Source organism: Talpa europaea (genome assembly GCF_964194135.1).
Source record: "Talpa europaea genome assembly, chromosome: 1".
Lineage (NCBI taxonomy): Eukaryota > Metazoa > Chordata > Mammalia > Eulipotyphla > Talpidae > Talpa > Talpa europaea.
In genome coordinates this window covers 144752750-144774645 of record NC_140073.1, presented here as the reverse complement: position 1 = coordinate 144774645, position 21896 = coordinate 144752750, and the positions used below count along the sequence as shown (strand labels likewise).

The following is a 21896-nucleotide window of genomic DNA, read 5'->3' as shown; positions in this document are numbered from 1 at the left end:
CGGCTGCTCCCCGGCCACCGGAGGAGGGTCCCACATGGCGCGCAGACCTCTCCTGCCGCCCGCTGCTCCCCTCAGCAGTGTACTTCGGTCCTTCTGCCTGCTCTGCTCCCCGCTCTGGCTCTGGTGAATTCTCTCACCCTCCCGCGCTTCTGACTGTACCCAGTGCTTGTCTAAATAAATCAATAAATCTTTAATAAATAAATAAATACATAATTCACCAAACATTAAAAAAATATAGATATATGAGAGACATGGGCTTGAGGGAGGACTGACTGCAGGCTCCCACATCTCCCCTCCTCCTGACCAGAGCGCACAGCAGGGGTGGAAGTGGGAGTGGGGGTGAACCCAAGTGAGCCCTGCAGGCATGTGGGGAGATTAAGCAGGACCAGGGCAGAAGCAGGGAGCCCAGAGGGAGAGGAGAGGGAACCCCCTATTTCACCCACCCACTGAGGGCATTAGCAGTCTCTGCCCCCACCCCACCCTGTGAGTCCATGAATATAATTCTACCTTTACCCTGAGCCGCTGCAGAGTAGCAGGAAAGGGGGCCAAGGTTAGGGATGTAGACGTGGGAGACCCAGGCACTGGGCTTTAAGTCAAGGGTCAGCTTCTAACCAGCCTTCTGCTCCTGGAGCTGCGCACCCCAACAGGGCAGTCACTAGCTACCCAGACTATTTATTTATTTATTTATTTATCTATCTATCTATCTATTTATTTATTTATTTAAAAAAAGATTTATTTATTTATACAAGCACTGGGTACTGTCAGAAGCGTGGGGGGGGGGTGGGAGAATTCACCAGAGCCAGAGTGGGGAACAGAACAGGCAGACTGACAAATTACACTGCTGAGGGGAGCAGCAGGCGCAGCAGGAGAGGTCTGTGCACCATGTGGGACCCTCACCCAGCGGCCAGGGATTGAACCGGCACTGCCGAGGCTGCGGGCAGCTTCACAGTCCAGTGCTCAACCACTGCACCACCGGGGAGGCCTTATCCAGACTATTTAAATGCACATTCATTCAAATAAAAGGAAAGGAAAAATTCAGGTCCTCAGTTGCACTGGCCACCTTTCATGCTGATCGCTGCAAGAAGCTAGGGGCCACCAGATCTGGATGAGTACATTAGAGAAGGTTCTACCAACACAGTTCTATCACTCAGCACCACCCTATAGAATTTTCTAAAGCTTCCCAAGTCTCGGTTTCCTCCTCTGTGGCACAGAGTGGTAACAGAACCTACCTTTCAGGACTGGATTAAACGTAAAAACCCAGTCCACACAGGCCCCAGGACACACCAGCCCTCTGCAAAAGCTGGCCTGCCCCGGCGTCATGGTCTGCCAATCACACTGTTTATTTGCTTCACAGTATTGCCAACATCCTAAGTCACCTGTTGCTTGTAATGTTCCAGGAAGATTAGAGGGGCTTGGGAGGGCTGAGCTCTGGGCGAGCTCTAAATCACTTGACTCTCCAGTTTCCCACCTTCCCCTCTGTAGAAGGGGAATTTCACCCCCGGCCACATCCCTCCAAGGGGTGCCTATGACTTGATGGAGCTCACTGAAGGAAAAAGGTGTGAAAGGAGTTGGGAAAGAGTAGCCAGCACTCTCTAAACAAGAAAAATGTGTAGAGAGATGTAGCACTTGGCACCTGGTGGGTTCTCCATAAATGCTGATGTGATGGATGTGGGCAGCAGCCCAGGCTGCCGAGCCTCAGTTAAGTACACTTCTCACATCCCTGAGCACCCACCCCGACACATACACACCCCTTGGGAGAACTGTGGTCTCAGCAGAGTTATTTGGTGGAGTGGGAGGGACAAGGGGCTGCCGGAGCCGGGAGGGCAGACCCTGCCTCCTAAACCACACACCCTGGTCGCTACATTTGTCACTGCGTTCTTGAGTTACCCATTCCTTGTCTCTGCCCCATCCCTTGTTGGGGTAGGCACCCTGAGGGGGCACAGGGCAGGCAGTCCCGGTTATCAGGGCACTGCGCTGGGGGGGCAGTGAGGAGCAATGAGGGAATTCCACAAGGCCTCATCCCAGAGACACTACATATTTGCTCCCTCAAGCTGCTCTCACCCCGCTCACAGTCACACTGCGGGACAGCCTTCCTAGCCCCTCCCCACACTCCCTGCAGACTCCCAGCCCCGGGACCCCCTTCCTTGCCAAATGTCTGTGCCACCCACTAGTTCTGCCTATTCCTGCTGCTCCAGGACTGCTGGCCCCTCTCCAGCTGCTCTGGACCAAACAGTGCCTTGTAGGGTAAGAAAGTCTACCTCCTCCGCAAAAGCCTAGTCAAGACCCACGTGCCTGCTCCTCAAGCCCTGGGGCCCTCCAGCCAGCCTGATTTACGGGGGGCTGTTCTCTTGCCGCAAAGCCTAGTGCTGCTGACTAATGCCATGGCTCCCTGCTAGCTCCCCAGGGTAAAGGAGGCACAGGGATGCCCTGACAGACTGAGGACACAGTGGCTGGGAAACATGGGGGGGGGCGCTGGGGGCCAGGCAAGGGCAGGGGGGGTGTCCCCATGGTATAAACAGTCTGATGAAAGAGCAGAAAAGAAAAGGCAGCTTCCCGGAGCCTGTGCACAATAGCACCCCTTAATAACGCTAACAACTAACATTTGTCTACAGTTTTACAGTTCATAAAGCTCGTTCACACATTTGCTTTCATTCGTGAGGCTGGTATAATTATCTCTGGTTTACAAATGAGGAAACTGAAGTGCAGGGAGGCTCGGTGTGGCAAACACAGACTTCCAGTGCAGGGCTGACAGCTGCCTTGCCCCAAGCCTCCTGCCCAACCTTAAAAGGCTCCCAAATGGCCCTAAGCCAGTATGGGGGGGACAATCCCCACCACCCCTTGCCAAATTTCAGCCCAAGCCAGGTATCGACCGAGTCCTGGAGCCAGGCCTGGGCCCCCTAAGGGGAGCAGGAGCTGAGTCAGAAGCCAGATCCCAGAGGTGATGGAAGGACGGAAACATGCAATGGAGGGCTGGGTATGATTCAGCGCAGTGGGAGGGGCAAGGCAGAAAAGCCTTAAACCCAGGCTCCTGGGAGGGTATGGAAGGTAAAGAAGACGACCTGCCTTCCACAGAGCCATATGGTGCAACCCAATGGGTCTAATGCAGCACTGGGACTCGGGTCAGATACCACCCAGGCCTCCCTGAACAGGCAGGTGCCGAGGCCCTGGGACCACAGCAGGACAGGCTCTGTAATCTTGTCTCCCGCAGTGCTGAAAGAAAGGGACAGAACAGCGTGTGCTGTTCCCCCTCCTGCCATGCCCAGCCCCTCCCCCTGCTGATCTAAATCCCAGCCTGCTCCAGGCCCCGATGCTTCTCCACCCAGCATCCCCAAACACAGCCCCACTGGACTGGTCTGGGCACTGTCCTCTGGCCTGCACTGTCCTCCAGCAGAGGATCTCCAACCTCTGAGGGGGGTTGCCCACCCAGTGGTGATATCCCGAAGGCTTCAGTCTATACCTTTCCCTTCTGGAATGCCCCCTTCGCAGCCTCACCTCCCACCCTGGCCCCCCTGGCTAGGACCAGCACATTATCAGGTCTGGCAACCGAATGAGTTGAACTGACACCCATGCAGCCCTGCCCTGAACTTCAAACAAACTGGGCTTCAACCCAAAGGAAGTAGTCCTACACCAAGTGAGAGTTTTCATAAAAATAGAAAGCAAGGTAACCTCAGCCACTGCCATCTCTGAAGGGTGCTCTTCACTGCACCCTCTTGAGGGCTTCAGGTTCAACAGCAGGAGCGAGGGAGGGGGTAGGCTGTGGCACTTAACAGCATCTCCTTCTACTGGGGGTAGGGTGGGGGGTGCTGTTCTACAGAGAAAATGACTTCAGAAGGCTCCTCTCAGCTTTTAAGCCCTTTGAGCTGAGAGATTTTTTCTCAGAGACTCAAGGATAATTTGCTTTCCCCACAGGACCCTGTTCGGGGAAATGCCATGGGAGGATGGCATTTAGAAGCTGTCTAAAGACAAATTTCAGTGACTTCATGAATTGGCTGGCCTGGTATGTGCCCTGGGACTTGGCCCTGTCCTGAGGCAGGAGCCATTTAAAATGCTGCCACGAGAGCAGACAATGCACAGGAACAGACTGCACGCACCGGGGAGCAGGAGCGCTCGGCTAGAGTGGGAAGGCAGCCTGGCCCACCAGGGACGGTTACTGCTCCCGCCCGGCCCCGGGGCTCGCCGGCTCCCTACCAGGTCTCACGGCCAGGGCGGCAGCACAGCTGGCCTGGCCCAGCTCATTGGTGGCTGTAGCTGTATAGTTCCCGGCGTCAGCCTCCTGGGCCTCCCGGAGAAGCAGGGTGTGCCTCTCGCCTTCAGCACGGATGAGAAGGCGGCCATCACTGCGCAGCGTGGACCCATCCTTCTGCCAGGACACTGTGGGGAAGCGTCGGGGTGACCAGGGCGCCATGACCCACAGGGGCCCACTAGAGATAATCTCCCTGCCAACCCACATGCCCCACACTTTGCCCAAACCACTCCTCTCCCAACCCCAGGGAATCCTGAGGACTTTCCCTCACACACAGAAGCTCAGGCCTGTCGTCCCCTCTTGGAGGATTCTGGGAAAGACACACACGGCAGGCCGTCCCCATGGATGGAGGGTCTCCCCTCCTCTTCACCTGTCCCTCCAAGAATTCTGGGTGCAACACTCCCCCAAACCACCCCCAGCCTTGGAGCTCACCTTCAGGCCAGGGGTTGGCGGTGACGATACACTTGAGCAGCACGTCAGCTCCTGGAGCCACCACCGTGTTCTGCAGGGGGATCTCAAACACTGGGGCCTCCAGAGGCTCTTCTCCAGCAGACACATAGGAATCGTCGGAAGACTCTGCCAGAGAAAAGGGGGATGGGGTGAGGGGATATGGTCCCTGCGGGAATGACTCAGGAGAAGAGGGGGTAATGGCAGCCCCACATCCTAGGAAGCCAACTGCAGAGGGAGGGACTCCAAGAAGTGGGGGAAGGGCGGGGGTGGAGGGGAAGGGTTTCTCTCTTGAATACCCTGAGGAGGTAAAGAAAGGAAGACAGGAAGAGGGCTCTCAGACAGGACAGGGCACTGTAACCCTCTGTTCATTTCCCCACTCCTCAGCCTCAGCCACAGAGTGTTGGTTTCTGGAGAGAGGTGGGGCCGTGAGGTTTTCACACACATCAGGCATCAGCACTGGTGGATCAGACCCTGTGCAGGTGCTCGAGGACCACAGAGCCTTACCAGCTTCGGAGCAGAGGACTAGCTAACAGCGACCCAAGACTTAAGCGATACCAGCGCTGGCACAGGGCCACACATAGTGAGCTGTCAACTTAGTGATGTCACAGGATTCAAAAGAGGGTGCAGGTGGGGCCTGTAGCTGACAGCTACATGCTACATGGCACGGGCAAATCAGATAACCTCTCCGAGCCTCAGTTTTGTTGTCATGAAGATGGAGCTGACAGAGAACAGGAAATATCTTGGAGCGCCAGCATACAGATGAAAATAAAATAATCCCCCTAAGCGCCCAGTGAACATACTGCCTGGGGCGGGGGGCTGTGGGTACAATGATGAGGCTGGTAGGATGATGGATAGGGGCGAAATCGTTAAAGATTTTGAAGCAATCAATACTAAAATGAAAACGAATTTTGATGAGGAAAAATACAGGGTGGTGAGCAGACGTAGAAAGGGTGAGCTGGGAGCAGTGGTAGAGGTATCTGGCCCAGGGAAGCAGCAGAGGGAAGGAGCCTGTCAAGGGTGGATTCCTCTGCCTTGCTCCAGGCGAGGCCCCCGAGTGGATGTGCAAGGTGAGCAGACAGCATCAGAGACGTTCTGGCCACTGGCCACCAGCCATGGACAGACTGGGAAACAACACAGGTGTGACACCGTCTTCGTGATGCAGGGATTCAAGATGGGAGAGGGGAGGCTAGAAAGGAAGACCGGCACTGAGCTCAGTGGCCAGGGATGGGTCCTCCGATGGGGCTGGGATGGCAGGAACTTGACGAACGATTGAGACCAGTTTCCAAGTGCCCGCCCTCCAGGAGTGGGGTGTGGATTCGGGGCTCCTTAGGTGCCCCCCCATCCCAGCCCCCACGGTTAGGTCCTTGAGCCGAAAACAGCAGGACACCGGACTCAGGGGACCTACGGCATCAGGCCTCAGCTCACGCTGCCCGTCAACACACTCAAGCACTGCCCCACCTCCTGGGCACATGCTCTCACCCTCACCTTCACCATCCCCCATTCAAACGGGGAACCTGGGTCCAAGCCTTCCCTGGGAAATCTCATGCTGGCCACAGCATAGCCACCTCCTCTCCCCAAACACCCTCCCACCCAGGTCCCTGCTCCGCCCTCCCCCGGCCCTTACCGAGCTCTGGCGAGGTGGGCCGGGCCCGGCGTCCTCGGCCCTGGCTGCGGGTCCCTCTGCGGTCCCAAGCCCCCCAGGGACCATCTTCCTCGGGTCCTCTGCGCAGCCTCTTCTCGGCCTCAGGCCCCGCCCTGCTCTTCTCCGAGGTCTGGGGCAAAGCCGCGCCCTCTTGGCCCGGAGTGGCCCAGGGCAGGAAGCGCACGGCCTGCGCAGGGGGCTCCCGCTTCCGACCCGGGGGAGCTTTCGTCCTAGCCTCGGGGAGCTCGGCGGCGGCCGCTGGCACCGGGCTTCGACACTCCTGGATGGTTCTGCCCCGGGTCAGCGGGAACTGGTCCCGCCGCCTGACCTCCTGCTGCGGGCCTTCCACCGGCTCCGTCCTGCCCGCCGGGCCGCGGCTGCGGGGCCTCCCCGGCTCGTCCCCGGGCTTCCCCGCACCGCTGGGAGGGGGCGGCTGGGCGGGCGCGGGGCTCGCGGCCCGCGGGGTCTTGGGGGTGGCGGGCCGGGAGAAGAGCGGGGGCTCGCCGGGCTCCCGGGGGGACGGCGCGCGCTGGAGGGTGGCGCGCAGGGACTCGTGCGAGCGCACCAGCTCCTCGCGCGACGTGGAGCGCCGGATGCGGCCCAGCTCCAGCGCGAAGCGCAGCTCGAGGTCGGAGGCCGGGCTGCGCTGCCGCGTGCGCTCGTCCAGCGAGGCCGCCTTCTGCTGGAACAGGCGGCGCCGCTCGGCCACGCTGCCCGCGGGCGCCCGCAGCTCCTCCTGCGAGGCCCCGGGCGTGCCCCAGGGCGCCGCGCCGTCCGACTTGGGCTGCTCCAGCGAGCGGGCCTTGCGCAGGGGCACCCACGGGCGCAGGGGGGCCGGCGGCGAGTCGCTGCGCTCCAGGCTGCGCCTTCGCTCCTCGAAAAACTGCAGTTTGTCCAGGATGCGCGAGCCGGCGCGCGCCAGGCGCGGGGAGCGGCCCAGCGCCGACAGGCGGCCCGAGGCCTCGCTCAGGGGCGTCTGGGGCCGGGACTCGGCCGCGCCGGCCAGCGCGGGCCCCGACGGCTTGGGCTTTTTCCCTCGCTTCTCTTCGGCGGTGTCCTCGGGCGGCACCGGCTCCGGGGCGCGCCGGTGGGGCGAGGCGGTGGCGGCGGGAGGCTGGGCGCCGGGCCCCGGCGGGGGCCGCTTCCCCACGCGAGGGGACGGTGGGGGCAGCAGCGCCGACTTGGAGGGGGGCGGCGGGGCCGGGCGGCGCGGCGCTTCGCTGGCAGGCTGAGGCTGAAGGTCAGGTTCCTCCCTGCACAGGCCGCTCGGAGGGACGCTGCTGCAGAGCCAAGACCAAGAGGGGTAGCAGATTCAGGGGCTCTGCCCTCCTCCACCCCCAGATCGTGACGGGAACTGGGCGGTGGGGCATGCTGGGAAGGCTTGGGGGTGACATGGGCCAGCCCCTCCGCCCCCTCCCCGCTAAGAGGAAGGTGCAGCCAGAGCAGGTGCTGGGGAGAGGCTGGCGGCTGTGGTTGGGTCCAGGTACAGACTCAGTCCCTGGGGCTCTGGCCAGCCCCCTCCCCCCAGACCCCGGGAAGCAGAAACGGGACTAAGCGGTGGGAGAGAAAAGAATGAGGCTTAGGACCCAAAGGATGGAGTGGTGGGGCAGGCAGGAGGGTTGGATAGGGAGGGGCCCTCTCAGGAATGCAGCCTCCCCCTCATTCCTGCCCTCAGCTGGCCCCCACAGCCCTGCCCATCCTCAGTAAGACATAACTCCTTCGGAGTGGCCCCTAGAAGAACAGGCACAAAACTTTGGGGAGCAATGCCCCTCTCCCTGGGATCACCTAGCACCTACTCAGACCTGAGCCCTTCGGCAGTGCTGGCCACACAGCAGGGGCAGCTGAGGTCCCTGGGAGTGGGTTCCCTTTGATCAATCTACCCCCAGTGCAGGCCTTTGACTTTGTCCTGCCCTTGGGAAAGTTACCTTGGAAGTCCTTGGAAACCCCCCAAGAAGCACAGAAGTTCCCCAAAGGGGTGTGCTCAGAAATAACTCAGCTCAGAAATAACTACCGCGTGGGCCTGAATACGGGGTGTGGGGGAAGAGGAGAAGGGGAGGAGCTGGTCAGCCCAGAGTACCCCTCTCACCTACAGAGCTTTGATGCCCAAGGGCTAGGCCTCAGTTTGCCCCCTGGACCTTGGCAGGGGGTGGGGGAGGATACATAAAACATAAAGATTATTAGGAAGAGGTTCTGACAGGTTAACACCATACCTGACACACCAGAGAGCTCTATGGAAACTCACTGAGTACTTGTGTGCCAGGCATGTACTGAATGCTTAAAAACATCCAGCTGTTTAATCCACATCAGTTCTCTGTGATAGGAACCATTATTAAGTGCATTTACAGATGGGGAAACTGAGGCTTAGAGAGGTAAAGTACCTCAAGGTGACACAGCTAGGAATGGTAGGTGCTAGGATTGAAAGCCAGGTAGTCTGACTCCTGAGCCCTTGTTCCCTCCAAAATGTCCCTCCAAATGGATTTCTGGGGACACAGAAGGGAGGAGAAATAGTAGGGCCCTGGGCACAGCAGAAGTTTTTTTGGGGTGCCTGAGTACAAGGATGTTGTAGACTAATTGGGTCAATTACCCACACTGTAGACCCCACCTCTTACTGGGAGATGGGGCGGGGGGCAGCGGAACCTTGGCCAGGTACAGGGAGGCAGAATCTACTCTTGGGGAGGGACAGCAGAGTCCCTGAGGATGAGCCTCTGGGAACTAGGTGAGGTCTGGAGAGAAATTGGGGATAGCGAGAGGAGGAGGCCTCTTGCCGGCAGCTTCAAGCTCCAGGCCAGCCTCTGTATCGCAGACATCACTAAGGAAATGGGTTCCTCCGAAGTTGCCATAGCAACTCCAGGCTCTGGCTGGGGCCTGGCAAAGATAGGCCAGGAAGGAAAGGGAAAGGCAAGTCCAGGGCACAGGAGAGCCTGGCTAATGCCAACTAGATAAAGCAAGGGAGCCCTGGACCTCTCCCCTGCCCACCACTAGCCACTGCAACCACCCTCAAAGCGGCCTCCCCCACCAGGCCCCTTCCTTCTCCTCCATGGAACCTCCCCCACATACCCACACCCATCACAAATCAGGCCCCCTCTCAGCTCCCCAAATGCCCCCCAATACCTCTATCATCAGCCACTCCCCTCTTCTACTACAGCACTCCCTCCTATATCTGCCAGCCCCCAAGTCCCAAAAAATCGCTCCCATGCCTCACTCCGACACCACCACTTCTCTCCACCTGCTGCCAGGATGACCTTCAACCCCAGCCTCCCCCACCAGCTCGTCACATGCCCTGCTTCCTTCGCTGTAAGCCCCCTGCCTCCCCCCAGCCCCCTCTCTATCCCTTCCTACCCTGGTCCCTGCCTCCCCACATCCTCCTGCTTTCCCAGGCCCCTGGCCCCGTCTAGCCCCCCTATCCATCCCCCACCACCACCACCTCGCTCTCTTCTGTCTCCTGGTTGCTCTCCTGCTCTCTCCTGCTCTCCCGGGAGCTGCCGTGCAGAAAGGTTCCGTTCCTCCCCGAAAAAGGCCCACATGGGAACAGGAATGTGCAGAGAGATGAAAAGGCAGCAGCTGCTGAGACAGCAGGCACGGAGGGGGCCCCTGAGGAGGGGGGGGAATCCTGGGGACAACTGGAGCCTGAATGGGTGAGGCGGGAGAGGGCCCCTGGGAAGGTGGAGATCTTGGAGGAGAGGAGAGAGGGACAGACGGGTGCACGAGACCGTGGAGATGGCACAGTGAGCTGGGACAGGTGGGAGCGGAGGATGTGGGTGGTGATGGCCCGGGGAGGATGGAGCTGTGTGGGGAAAGAGAGTGGAAGCCGTGGGGGGTGCGCAGGGGGATGGATGGTGGAGGGGAGATGGAAGTGGAGGCTGACGGAGCAATGAGGGGCAGTGCAGGGCAGCATGGTGAGGTGGGTGCAGGCCCATGTGAGGCCATTACTTACACGTGGATTGAGAGCGCCCGTCCTCTGTACAGACTGAATGCGCTGCCGTACAGGTCACTGGCCACCGAAAGGCTATCCTCTGACCCCCAGCTTGCGCCCACCAGATTAGCTCGAGACGCCCGCACCAGCGGCTCCACCCCCAGGTGCCGTGGCCCGGCCCCGGTTGCCTGTGCTTGCCTTGGGCTGCCTGGGAGGCGGCGGGTGCCACCCCTGCTGCCCGCTTCCTGCTCCAGGACCGTCTGCCCGCTGCCCCACCAGCTCACTTGCTCCTCAGAGGTGCCTGTCACGGAGGTCGGGGGTGTGTCCAGGGAGGTGCCCACCAGGGTGTCGGAGCCCCCTAGAGAAAGGAGCACGGTGAAGCCGAGGCCCCTCTTGTGGGAAGCCCGCCTGCCTGCTCTTTGAGCACCCCGGATAACTCACCCGTGGGGGTGCTGAAGGCCCCGTCATCCCGAAGCTCCAGGCGCTGGGTCCCCTGCACATCGCTGATGTCATCCTCGCCCGTCTCCGAGTCTGGAGAAGAAGGGGTCTGTGTGGGCAGGGCCCTCCTCCCTCTCACTCCAACTCTTCCCTGTCACCTCCTGCCTCCCCCACAGCAGGGCTTCCTGCACCTCTCTTCTGGGCTCTTCTGCTCCCCACCTCCTGGGCTGCTCAGGGTAACCCCTCCCATCTCAGTCCCCTGGCTCCTGTCCGCTCTGGGCCCCTGGCTACTCACCCTTGCCTCCTTGGTGGTGTCAAAGCTCCTGACTGTCCCCCTTCCCAGCCATTAATAGATTGCCAGGGCCTCGGGCAATCCCTTTGTCAGTGATAGCTTAAGTTCCCATGCAGCCCCCCCAAATAATTAGGTCCTAGTTTCCAAGCTATAAATTCTGGGTTCCAGGATCCCAGGAACAAAGGGGAGTCACCTCAGAGATGCACTGTCAGGGCACTCGACCAACTGCAGGGCCCGCCTGTCCTCTACCCCAAGCCAGCCAGAGCACACCAGGGTGCAGCTGAGGCGGGGTGAGGAGAGGCCAGGGTCGGGCAGGGGAGGGGGAGTGCAGGGCTAGGGCAGGAGCCAGTTTCCTACCGTAACTTTGCTTTCTGCAGGAGCGGAAAACTTCGCTTCCATAGGAGCAGCAGGAGAGAGACATGGACAGACTGTTATCAGAGCGTTTGTGGGGCAGGGCATGGTGGGCAAGCAGGACAGAGGGAGCCCTGGAGGGACAGGCCGTGGGGTGGGAGACACCTGAGGTGGCCAAAGCACGTCTCATTCTCAGCTGCCTGCAGGCTTCCACTGTTGCCCACCATTCACTGTGGCTGGTGACTCCAATTACCCCGGTGATTCTGGACCCTGAGCACTTCCACGGGTGCTCCCACTGGCCACAGACATGTACTCACACACACCTCTTGTGCCCGACCCAGCCACAGACCGAGCCCCCTGCCCCATTAGGGGGCCAGGCCCACCGGCTAGTACAATATTTGCGCTGTGCTTTAGCTCCTTCTGGCAACCTTCCCCATCTCTCCTGCATCTCGATGAGACATGTCCGCTCCCCTCAGTCCCTCTCCTACTGCTGGATGGTCCTCAAAAATGCCCAGGGCCAGGCTAGGAGCAGAATGTCCTGGGCATATGTTTAACTTTCCCAGAGTATACCATGTTCTGTGCCTCAGTTTCTCTACGAGTGCCATGACAGCCAGGAGCCATGTGCTGGTTGTCAAAGCATGGCAGTGAACGCATCTGCACTTGGTTCCACAAGTGGAGAACAGTGAGACCAGGCCCACAGTGTGGTGTGCTAGGGGCCCCCAACCCCTACTGCTAGGTCCTCTCAGTTGCAGGGAATAGGGCCCCTTTTTGGGTGAGAGTGTGAGTGTGTCGGGGGGCTGTGTCCTGGGTGTCTCATGAAGGGCCATGGACCAAAAGGAAGAATGGGCGTGGGCTGGAGCGGGGAGCCCATAGTCCACGCACCATGGGTGAGTCGACCAAAGGCCCGGCGGGAGTGGCCGGTTTTCTGAAAGAGAAAAGCCAGAAAGAGTTGTTGAGGGGAAGGGTCACTCCTGATGTCCCTATAATCTGCGCAAACCTCTGTATCAAACAGAAACTCATTCCAGAGGCCAAGGAGGGGCTGGGGAGTGAGGTGGACAGAGACCCCGGGGAGCCGGCTTCCCCCACAGGGCATGTCTCTGCTCCTCCTTGCCTGTCAGCCCTCCTCGCTGGAGTTCCAGCTTGGCTCTGGGCTGGAGCCGGGGAGGAAGGAGAGAGAGGACAGCAAGGCTGCATGGGTCAAATGCTGGGATTCCTGATGGACAGAGGCTCACAGGATGGGGACCTGAGCGACACCCCCAAGGATTGAGTCAAGATAGGCACAGACTGAGGTGAAGAAGGGGGGGGTGCCTGGATGACTGGGGGAGATGGAGGGACAAGGACACAGATTCCAGCTGGGGGAGGAGAGATACCTGGGAGAGGTGTCAAGCGGGCAAGAAGAGTGATGGGGGACAGAGGACAAGGTCCCCCAAAGGGCCAGAGCCTCAGGAATGAACGCAGCAGGAGGCCCAGGTATTCGGAGGACAGGGCAGGGCTGGGGGGTTGTAGTGAGCTCAGCGCGATCTCTGTGCGTTGCTTCCAAGAGCCCCGGAGGATGGAAGGCTCCGGCCTGGGGGGCTGGGGAAGCCGGGCGGGGGCCGGGGCTGGACAGAGCAAGAGGAGAGCGGGGGGGCCCAGACGCAGAAGGGCGCTCCCGGCCGGACCTGCCGCGGGGCCCTCCCGGGGCGGCCGCAGGGATCGCGGGGTGTGGGGGTCTGCCCTTGGGCACGGGGAGGGGCCTGCGCGCCCAGGACGCGGGCCGGAGCCCCCCGGCGCGCCCTGACCCCCGGCCCGCGGCGCCCGGGGCGGGGCGGGCGCGGCGACAGCGCCCCCTCCCCGGGGCCCGGCGCGGTGACCCGCCTCCCTCCGGGGCGCCCAGCCCTCCCGGCCCCCTCCCGGCGCCGCCCGCCCCCGGAGCCCTCACCTGGAAACGCTTCTTCACCCACAGCTTCTTCATGGCGGGGGAGGGGGCCGGGCCGGCGGCCGGGCGAGGAGGGGACGGGCGGGGGCGGGGCGGAGTCGGAGGCGGGGCCGGGGGCCGCCGGGGGGCGGGCGGGCGCGGGCGCCGGCGGCGGAAGGAGCCTCGGGGCCGCCGGGGCCCGGGCGGGGGTGAGGCGCAGGCGACCGCGCCTGGAGCGAGCCCGCCCTTCCCCCGCCAGCCTGCACCCCACCTGGCGCCCCTTCCCTAGCCTGCGCCCCTGGGCGGCGCTCACCTGCCTCCCGGCACCCCCACCCCGCTTCTGCCTCCCGGGCCCTGGGCACATGGGGAAACTGAGGCACAGAAAGGGGCGCAGTAGCCCCAGTGAGAGTTGGGGCGCTCTCATTGGCAGCCCATCGCGGCCTCCTCGCCACCCCCACCCGCCTCCCGCGGGGCGGCTCTGGAAGGTCAGCCGCGGCCCCACGCGCTCACCCTGCAAACATGCGCGCAGGCTCGCTCGCCAGGCAGCACCCAGCCCGCCCCAGGGGTGCAGCCCGGCCCTCCACACACGCCAAGGGTCCAGGGGTGGGGCCTCTGAAGGGACCGGGACCCAGACTGCCACTCTCTCGATGGGGGACACTGCCCTGCAGCCTGGCATGCACCGCCAGCGAAGGCGTCCAGAGCTCACTCTCTTCTTCACCCATTCGACCCACCTTCCCACTCACAGGTGAGCACACTCGCATCCTCTCACCCCCTTCAGCACCATGCGCATTTGGGCCACACAAAAGTAACTTGCTCTTGCCCCGCACCCATCTTCCCAACTAAGATTTTTTTTTAGCATTTACTAAGTTCCAGACACTTTATAAATGTCACCTCATTCATGACAATCTGGTGAGCTTGAAACCCTTCCGGACATTTAGCTGGCTCCATTTAACGAACAAGGCACAGGGCTCAGAGAAATCCTGCTGCTCAGCCAAAGCCACACGGGGTCTGTGTCTTTATTTGTCCTCCAGATCCACATCCTCCCCCCAAATGGCCCCAGATGCCCCCATGTTTTTTCTCCATGATTGGCCCCCTGTCACTTCCCAAACCCAGCACCCAAACTCAGTCCTGGCTTCTGAGATGTGTCTACTAAGTAATTCTCATGAACTCTTATTGCATGCGAAGTGTTCCATGCATTGGGCTAAGCACTTTATACAGTGCAGTCATTGAGTCCTCACCAGGGAGGGAGGGAGGTACACTGAGGCACAGAGAGGTTACTTGCCCAAGGTCACACAGCCAATAATGGGGAAAGCTTAATCCAGACACTGTGACTGCGTTATAGGCCACTACACCACCACATGTCACCTACTGATTGGTCAGTGGACCCCCTCAATTTCTTTCTTTAACACATGGGTGGAAAATTAATACAGAGCCAGCTGGTGAGTTTTGTTCAGCTGCACAATATTTTAGGTGGGGCACGCATGCTCGAATTCAGCCTTGCTGACAACTGTTTAGTTTCTACTTGCCTCCTGGAGGTCTTTGAGTTTATGACCTTTTTATTTCAATCTTTCAGGTCATGTCTTATGGGTACACACAGGTGGTCCTTTTTTCCGGACCCCCCAGAGGGAAATGTGGCACGTGCAGACACATGCATGGACATGTACTAAGAGGCACACGTGTGTGGCCCTATCAATTCCAGCCAGAAGACCCTGGTTCCCCACAGGCACTTTCCCTGCCCAACCCCAAACACGCCCACTCACAGATGGGGAGCTGAGTGAGGAGAGGGGTAACTTGAGCCCCTGTTCCCCAGGAGAATCCAAGGGGCTGGCACATTCCGTAGCAAAAATAACCAATGGGCAGCAAGCATGAGTGACGGGACAGCTGGGAGAGAAGAGGCCTGTGGGATTCTGTGTTCCTGCTCTGGGCTGTGCTGCTCTCCCCACAGGGCTGGCCTGGGGCTTGCACTCACCAGGGCCTCCCCCAGCTGCTCCAGACAGCCTCCTTCTTCTTCTCTGATTGGGCAGCTGTACCCCCGCCATTTCCCCAAACCCAGACTTCCAATTTCTGCCCCACTGGCATTTTCCCTGAAGCAGAGAAACCCAAGCTATCATGCCATGCCCAGTGCTTTGTGCTGGCCCTCCTCGGAGCTAGATGCACCCCTTCCCTACTCTTTGTCTCCTCGCTTTCCGGAATGGGTTCAGTTTCTCCCTTTTCCCCTCTGGATGACCCTAATCTGTATTTCTGACATGTGTTTAAGTTTTAATTATGTATTATGTTTATTGCACATTGTCTGTGTCCCCTTACTAGAAAGTATCCCTTGGAGGATGGGCATCTTGGCCTCCCCACCCTGCAAGCACTTAGAGCAGTGACTGGCTTAGAGTAGACAATGGGTAAACATGGGAGGGTGGCAGAGGTGGGGGGCAAGGGGGTGACAGTAATGGGGATGGGGAAAGTGAAACTTCCTGGAATAGCTCATTCATCCTGCCTTCCTCCCTTAATCAGTCCTGACCCAGACCCTTTTTTAAGAAACAGCTGGAGAAGTGACCATGTCACATCCGCTAGCTTCTACCCGGGAAGGCCTGACCTGGTTTCAGAGAAGGGCTTCTAACATGGGCTCTGGCATACTGGGGCTCTCTGCTCCACTCTCTTCCCACTGCCCCCACTCTGGCTCCTCCTCCTATCCCTGGTTGGGCCTTGGCATGAATGGAGAGTTGCGCTCTGTCCCTTCTCAACCCAGTACTGGTTTCCTCCTGGTTTTTCATCCTGTTTCAAGTTCCAGGTGAAACAGATGATGACTGCAGAATATACCTCAGTACGGGTTTTGGTATATTCCTCACCTTTCCTTTGCCTAAGCTGACCCTCTCTCCTTATCTCCGAGTGCTCCTCTCCATGCCCTCAAGTCCCCAGCATGGTTCACTACCATCTATTCACCTTTAGCTCTGACTGGCACCAGCATCTTCCAGACCCTGGCTCTGAAACTTCCAACTAACAAACATGGCGAGACCTTCAGCTTGGTCCTTGTCTAGGCTGTGCCCTCTCCTCCTTACCCAGCCTTTAGTGCAGGCCTTCCTCTCCAGCCACACATACCCAGGCTTTGAGGGTGGCACTTGCTGTGTCACTTGATTTGCACATGGCTCTCAGCCCATGCAGGTGGGAGCCTGATGTTCTGAGAGAGAAGCGCGCCTGCTATTTTGGAGACTGAGCCAAGAGACAGCTTGGGCAATACTGACAGATCCCTGCCTTAGTCTTCCCAGGCTTCTCGTTCTGAAAACAGACAGTGTGGACCAACCCAGCCTTTCAGATCGGATCTGCTCTCTCACTAGCCATGTGACCTCGGGCAAATTCCCTCTGAACTTGTTACACGTACACCAGTTATATCTGTAACCTGGGAGCTGAGAAGGTTAAATAATTAAATGAGATAGGGTGCATCATATGTTAAGGTTGGTACAAAGATCCTGCATTTCTGCCATTTTCATCATTCCTCTTCTTTCCTCATATCTGTACCCCAAGTCCCATGCTGCTGTTTCTCGTGCCCCAGACTTTCCAGTCTGCAACTCGCTCCTCTACTCATGGACCCAAAACCATGCCATTGTTCCTCCACCCGTGAACTAGCATCTCAGGCTTCGGGAGTGCCAGGAACCTTAGCATCAACCCCTCTCACTAAGCCAGACAGCAGTCCCAGCCAGGAGGCTGCCTCCTTCCCACGGCATCTAGGTCCTGGCTAGGCTTCCTCAAGAACCCAGAAATCCTCCTGTTGTTTACCCTAACCTAGAACATTTTCCACAAGTAAGTCTGAGTGATATTGAGCTGCTTTGCCCAGCTGCCTTCTGTAGTATGGCAGGACATTTAATGTCCCTGAGCCTCAGTTTCCCCAGGGTTGCTAGGGCTATATCAAAGTTGTTTAAATGATATGTCAAAGGATGTCATAGCATATTACCTGCCACACAGTAGCATAGTAGCGAATCATTATACATTAGTAAGAATTATTACCAGTTAATACTAATTATAAGCCTGGTCTTGAGGTGAAGATTTCACTGGTATGAAAAAGTTCTTGAAATGGATTTGTTGCAGGGCCTCCCTGGTGGTGCAGGGATTAAAGACACAGCGCCATCAAACTACTGCCAGCCACTGCAGCACGAGTTTGATCCCAGGGCCCAGCCAGGGAGCTGACCCACATGGCGCAGCAGACCTCTCCTGTCTCGCCCGCTGCTCCCCTCAGAAGTGTATTTCAGTCAGTCTGCCTGTTCTGCTTCCCGCTCTGTCTCTGGTGAATCCTCTCAACCCCTGCACCTCTCTCTGGCCTATACCCCAGTTCATGTATGCATAAATAAATAAATCTTTAAAAAATATGATTTGCTGCAACATAACCCTCTTCCTGCTTTGAAAAGACTGTCGAAAGGCCCCAAACCCAAGCCCATAGCACCCAGGGTCCTGTCCTCAGTCCAAGCCACTCAAACATACAGTTCTACCTGACTCTGTGTATGCCCAGCCAAGGTTCAGCTTTGCCAACTAATGCCCCCCAGATTACAGAGTGCCTCAGGGAGCAATGCCACTGGGGGGCTCTAGAACTGTCACTCTCCACTTTAGGAGAACAGGGGAGGCTAGGAGGCCCTGGTTATTAGAAAGGCTATTACAGGCTATTTAAAAGGTTATTATGGGCTACTCTCCATAAATGGGCAGCTCCTAGCCCATTTTGCCTCTTCTCCATAATTTCTTGAGTAGTTAAAAGCCTCCAGAAACAACAAGAGTTGTTAAGGATGTGGAGAAAAAAGAACCCACATACACTGATGGTAGGAATGTAAATTGGTCCAGCCTCTATGGAAAACAGTATGGAGGTATCTCAAAATACTAAAAGTGGATCTACCAAATGACCCAGCAATTCCACTCCTAAATATCTACCCAAAGAATACAAAACACTTATTAAAAGGGATATATGTACACCAATGCTCATTGCAGCCCTGTTTATGGTAGCTTAGTTATAGAAACAGCCTAAGTGCCCAAGGACCGAGGAGTGGATCATAAGAATGTGGTATATATACACAGTGGAAGACTCAGCAATACATTAAAAAAAAATCAACTCCTGTCATTTGCAACCATGTAGATGGGACTGTAGGGGACAATGCTGAGCAAAATAAGTCAGAGGAGAAAGACAAATATCTGATGGTCTCACTTATATGTGGAACATAGATAAACATAACAAAGGGTCAGTCAAAACCAAACTAATAATAAACTCTTAACATCGGACTATAAAACTGAGGCAACCTTGGGCCTCACTGGTGGCACAGGAGTTAAAGTCGCAGCACTATGAAGCTATCTGTAGCCACTGCAGCACAAGTTCAATCCCCAGCCAGGGAGGTGACCCACATGGCACAGCAGACCTCTCCTGTCTCATCTGCTGCTCCCTCAGCAGTATATTTCCGTAGATCTGCCTATTCTGCTCCCCAATCTGTCTGGTGAATCCTCTTACCCCCTACACCTCTGACCTCTTACCTCTGACCTACACCCCAGTTCTTATATGCATAAATAAAATAAATCTTTAAAAAAAATTTGAGGCAGCCAGAGGGGGAGGACAGTAGGGTGGGAATAGGGGAGGGAGGGGACCCAGAGTAACATGGTGGAGGATTATTGGGGTACGGGTAGTGGGCAGGGTGTGAAAGTAGACATTTACAGGGACTCGAATCTATAGCCCCTGAAGCAGATACAAAGATGTAGATCTGCTTTACCTCAATAAGCAATTTGGGGGTGGGGGGAGCCCCCAGAGTGGGAACCTAGTTCTTAGTTCTGGGATGGCCATGACGAGCTGCTTATCTTATGGCTGTCCCCCCTCTGCCCTGGGCTTTTACAGTGTGCTCACCTGTGAAAGGCAGTGTTTGAGCTGCTCTCTGTGGTCTTTCCACCTCTTAAGCAAATGTTATGGCCGCTGCCCTCCTCTATGCTTCCTTTCCCTGTCCTGATTTCTTTCTCTCCCCCAAGCTGTGTCCTCATCACACTATCTTATCTTGCCCTTTGATTTCTGTTTTGTTCTCAGTCCCTTTTGCCCCTGAGGAAAACAGAGCTAAGATCACCAAAGAGTCTTTTCTTCCTCGGATGGGGGCTCTGCCAGGATGTACCCCATCAGGCTGGGAAAGCCTGGACTGGGCCAAGTACAAGGCCTCCCAAGAGAAGCCCACGTGGCGCTCTCTGTCAGTGAAGACTATGGAGGGGGGGGCACGGTGGGGCTCGGGGGAGAGGAGGTGCTGAGCCTGCTCTGCCTCCTGACTCTGCTGCTCCCCAGTTTTCTTTCCTCTTCCCCTTTCCCCTCCTTCATCCCTGTGTCTCCTTCACAGCACCCAAGCCTGTGCCCCATATGACGTCATTTGGAGTGGGAATTCCCTCTTAAAAATGCCCAAGACAGCTCAGTAACCCGTAAGCTCTTTGCCATCTGTCCCAACTACAACCTATTTCCTCAGAATGCTTGCTCATGGCTCAGTCTGCCGAGACTCTGTCTTTGGCCTAAACAAGAACTGATTGGCTTTGGGGCTAAGAAAGTTAAAAGAGAAGCCCAAGTCCTGGCGCAAGGAGAATAGATGCTGGTGTGGCACCCACGCCGGCCCCAGCAGGACCCTGCACACAGGCCCGGTCTCACACCCCACCCCTTCTGCCTTGCACCATCATCCCTTCCTTCACAAGAGCTTGGTACTCTACCTGCACAAAGGCCATGGCCTAAGGCCTGGCCGGAGCACCCCATTCCATGCCCTCCAAAGCGTAGGTGATGTGATCCAGGGGCTTTCTGTAGCAACCACACACTCCTACCCATCCCTCACCAACTTGGACCACCAGACCCTCCTCCACAGCCTGCAGACTTGCACGGGGAATCTCAAGCACCCACCTCATACCTGGTCGGAACCCTCAGCCCTCGTCCCAACCTCCTGATGCTCCACACCCTGTTCACACCTGTTAAACCTGCCTGGAGCAGACCTTCCCAACCTGCCCCAGCAATCAACTGCAAGGAGTTCTGACCCATGTCCTCAACACTGCAGCCATGGTGTTGGGGGGCGCTGGATCCCCCTTCAGACATGCACACACCTGTAAGGGGCTTATCAGAGATCTCAAGTCTAAATTATTGGAGCTGATAAAGAACATTTCTCACAGGAGGCCTCTCTCTACAGAGAACCCAGGAGAACTGCCTCTGGGGAATTTTCAGAGAGGTCTGAGTGGGGTTCAGCTTTGCTTGGCCTCTGACCACCGTGTGGCAAGCCTCTTTACCTTGACACCCCTTTTCCTGCACTTTCCTCTTGATGGGCGCTTCTGGGTTAGCTAGCTGAGCAGCCGGAGCACCAGGGAAGAAGCTGGATGAACACCCACCTCCCCCATGTGGCAGGGAAGCCCTTCTCTGGCCCTGAGTACCCCGCCCTGCGACGCGTGCCCCCACCTTCCCATTACCTCCGACCTCCAGCACAGTGAGGGCCGCCTCACAGGAGGCCTGGCCCTGCTCGTTCTGGGCCCTGCAGCTGTACACCCCGGCGTCCTGTGGCCCGCAGCTCCGCAGCCACAGGCAGCTGGGCTCAGGGGTCGGCGGGGGCAGGAGCTGCCCATCCCGGAACCAGCTGAGGCTGGGCCGGGGCGTCCCGCTCACCACCACTCGCAGCCTCACGTCGCTGCCCACAAACACCGCCGCGTCCTTCAGGGGCCTCAGGAAGACCGGCGCCCCGGCTGCGGCCCCTCCGCCGGCCCCTCCGCCGGCCCCCACCTTGGCCCTCTTCGGGGGTACCCCGGGGCTGGGGGGTGCCCTCGTGCCCGTGTCCTCGCCTCGCAGGCCCCGGGCTTTCTGCATGGCCTCTGCGAGCTGGGCTGGAGGGACGCTGGAACCGGATGGCACGGGGGCGCCCGCGGGGTGGTGCCCTGGGAGATGAGTCCTGGGGGGCCGGCGCCCTGCCTTCCTGCTGCCCGCCCGCCTTCGGCCTGTGCTACCCAGAAGGTCACCGGGGCGGCCTGCGGTTGCGCCTCGGGGGCTATTTTTAGGCCCCCCGGCTCGGGTTTCGAGGGAGCTCTGGAGGGAGGGGGCGGCAGAGGAGGGAACTTGGGCTGACTCTGCTCCTTGTCTCCCCCTAGGATCCCCCTTCAGCACCTCTTCTTAGCCGAGTCCCTGAGGACTTGTTCCCCACCCTCCGCGATGGTCTGGGGGCGGGGAGGGGGGCCCCCAGCAGCCCCCTCTGCGGTTGGTTTACCCTCTGGGTTCAATCCTGTTTGCCTTCCTCCCTCTGCTCAGGCCCGATACCCAGAACCACTCCTCTGGCGAGGGGAGAGGGAGAGCACAGTCCTGGGGGAGCGGTCTGAGAGGTAGGTAATGTGCAGGCAAGCCCAAGTGGAGGAGAGCAGAGGCCCCCACCCGAGATGAGCGCTGGTGGCCTGGCCTCCATGCCGGCTTGGTAAACAGTAAGACCAGGAGCAGCGAGTCCCAGCTGGATTCCGCTCCCAGCTGGTCCTGCTCTTACTCGCTGCATGACACCAAACCTCTGTCACCTCTTTTAAAATGTCCTTTTTAAAAAAGTATTTTGGGGGGTCTCCCTGGTGGCGCAAGGGGTTAAGCACTGCACTATGAAGCAATCCTCAGCCTCTGCAGGGCAAGTTCCATCCCCCGCCGCCTGGGAGCTACCCACATGGTGCAGCAGACCTCTCCTGACTCACCGG

At 58.3% G+C, this 21896-nt stretch overlaps 1 protein-coding gene across 4 annotated transcripts in view; it reads right to left on the bottom strand.

The window, feature by feature from the left end:
* The window catches only part of SPEG (striated muscle enriched protein kinase), a gene marked incomplete at both ends in the record, with an annotated part of 54680 nt that extends 33641 nt beyond the window's left edge, over window positions 1–21039 (bottom strand). The window contains 8 exons of one of the 4 annotated variants that reach the window (XM_084231240.1): window positions 4189–4371; window positions 4676–4819; window positions 6318–7615; window positions 10270–10606; window positions 10690–10779; window positions 11336–11370; window positions 12212–12254; window positions 20649–21039. In XM_084231240.1, coding sequence (XP_084087366.1) covers window positions 4189–4371; window positions 4676–4819; window positions 6318–7615; window positions 10270–10606; window positions 10690–10779; window positions 11336–11370; window positions 12212–12254; window positions 20649–21039 — 2521 coding nt within the window. Of the gene's footprint in view, window positions 1–4188; window positions 4372–4675; window positions 4820–6317; window positions 7616–10269; window positions 10607–10689; window positions 10780–11335; window positions 11371–12211; window positions 12255–13250; window positions 13284–20648 lie in introns of those variants that run through there. The other 3 variants (XM_084231243.1, XM_084231241.1, XM_084231242.1) reach the window with 3 other exon arrangements.
* Between the last annotated feature and the right edge of the window lie 857 nt (window positions 21040–21896).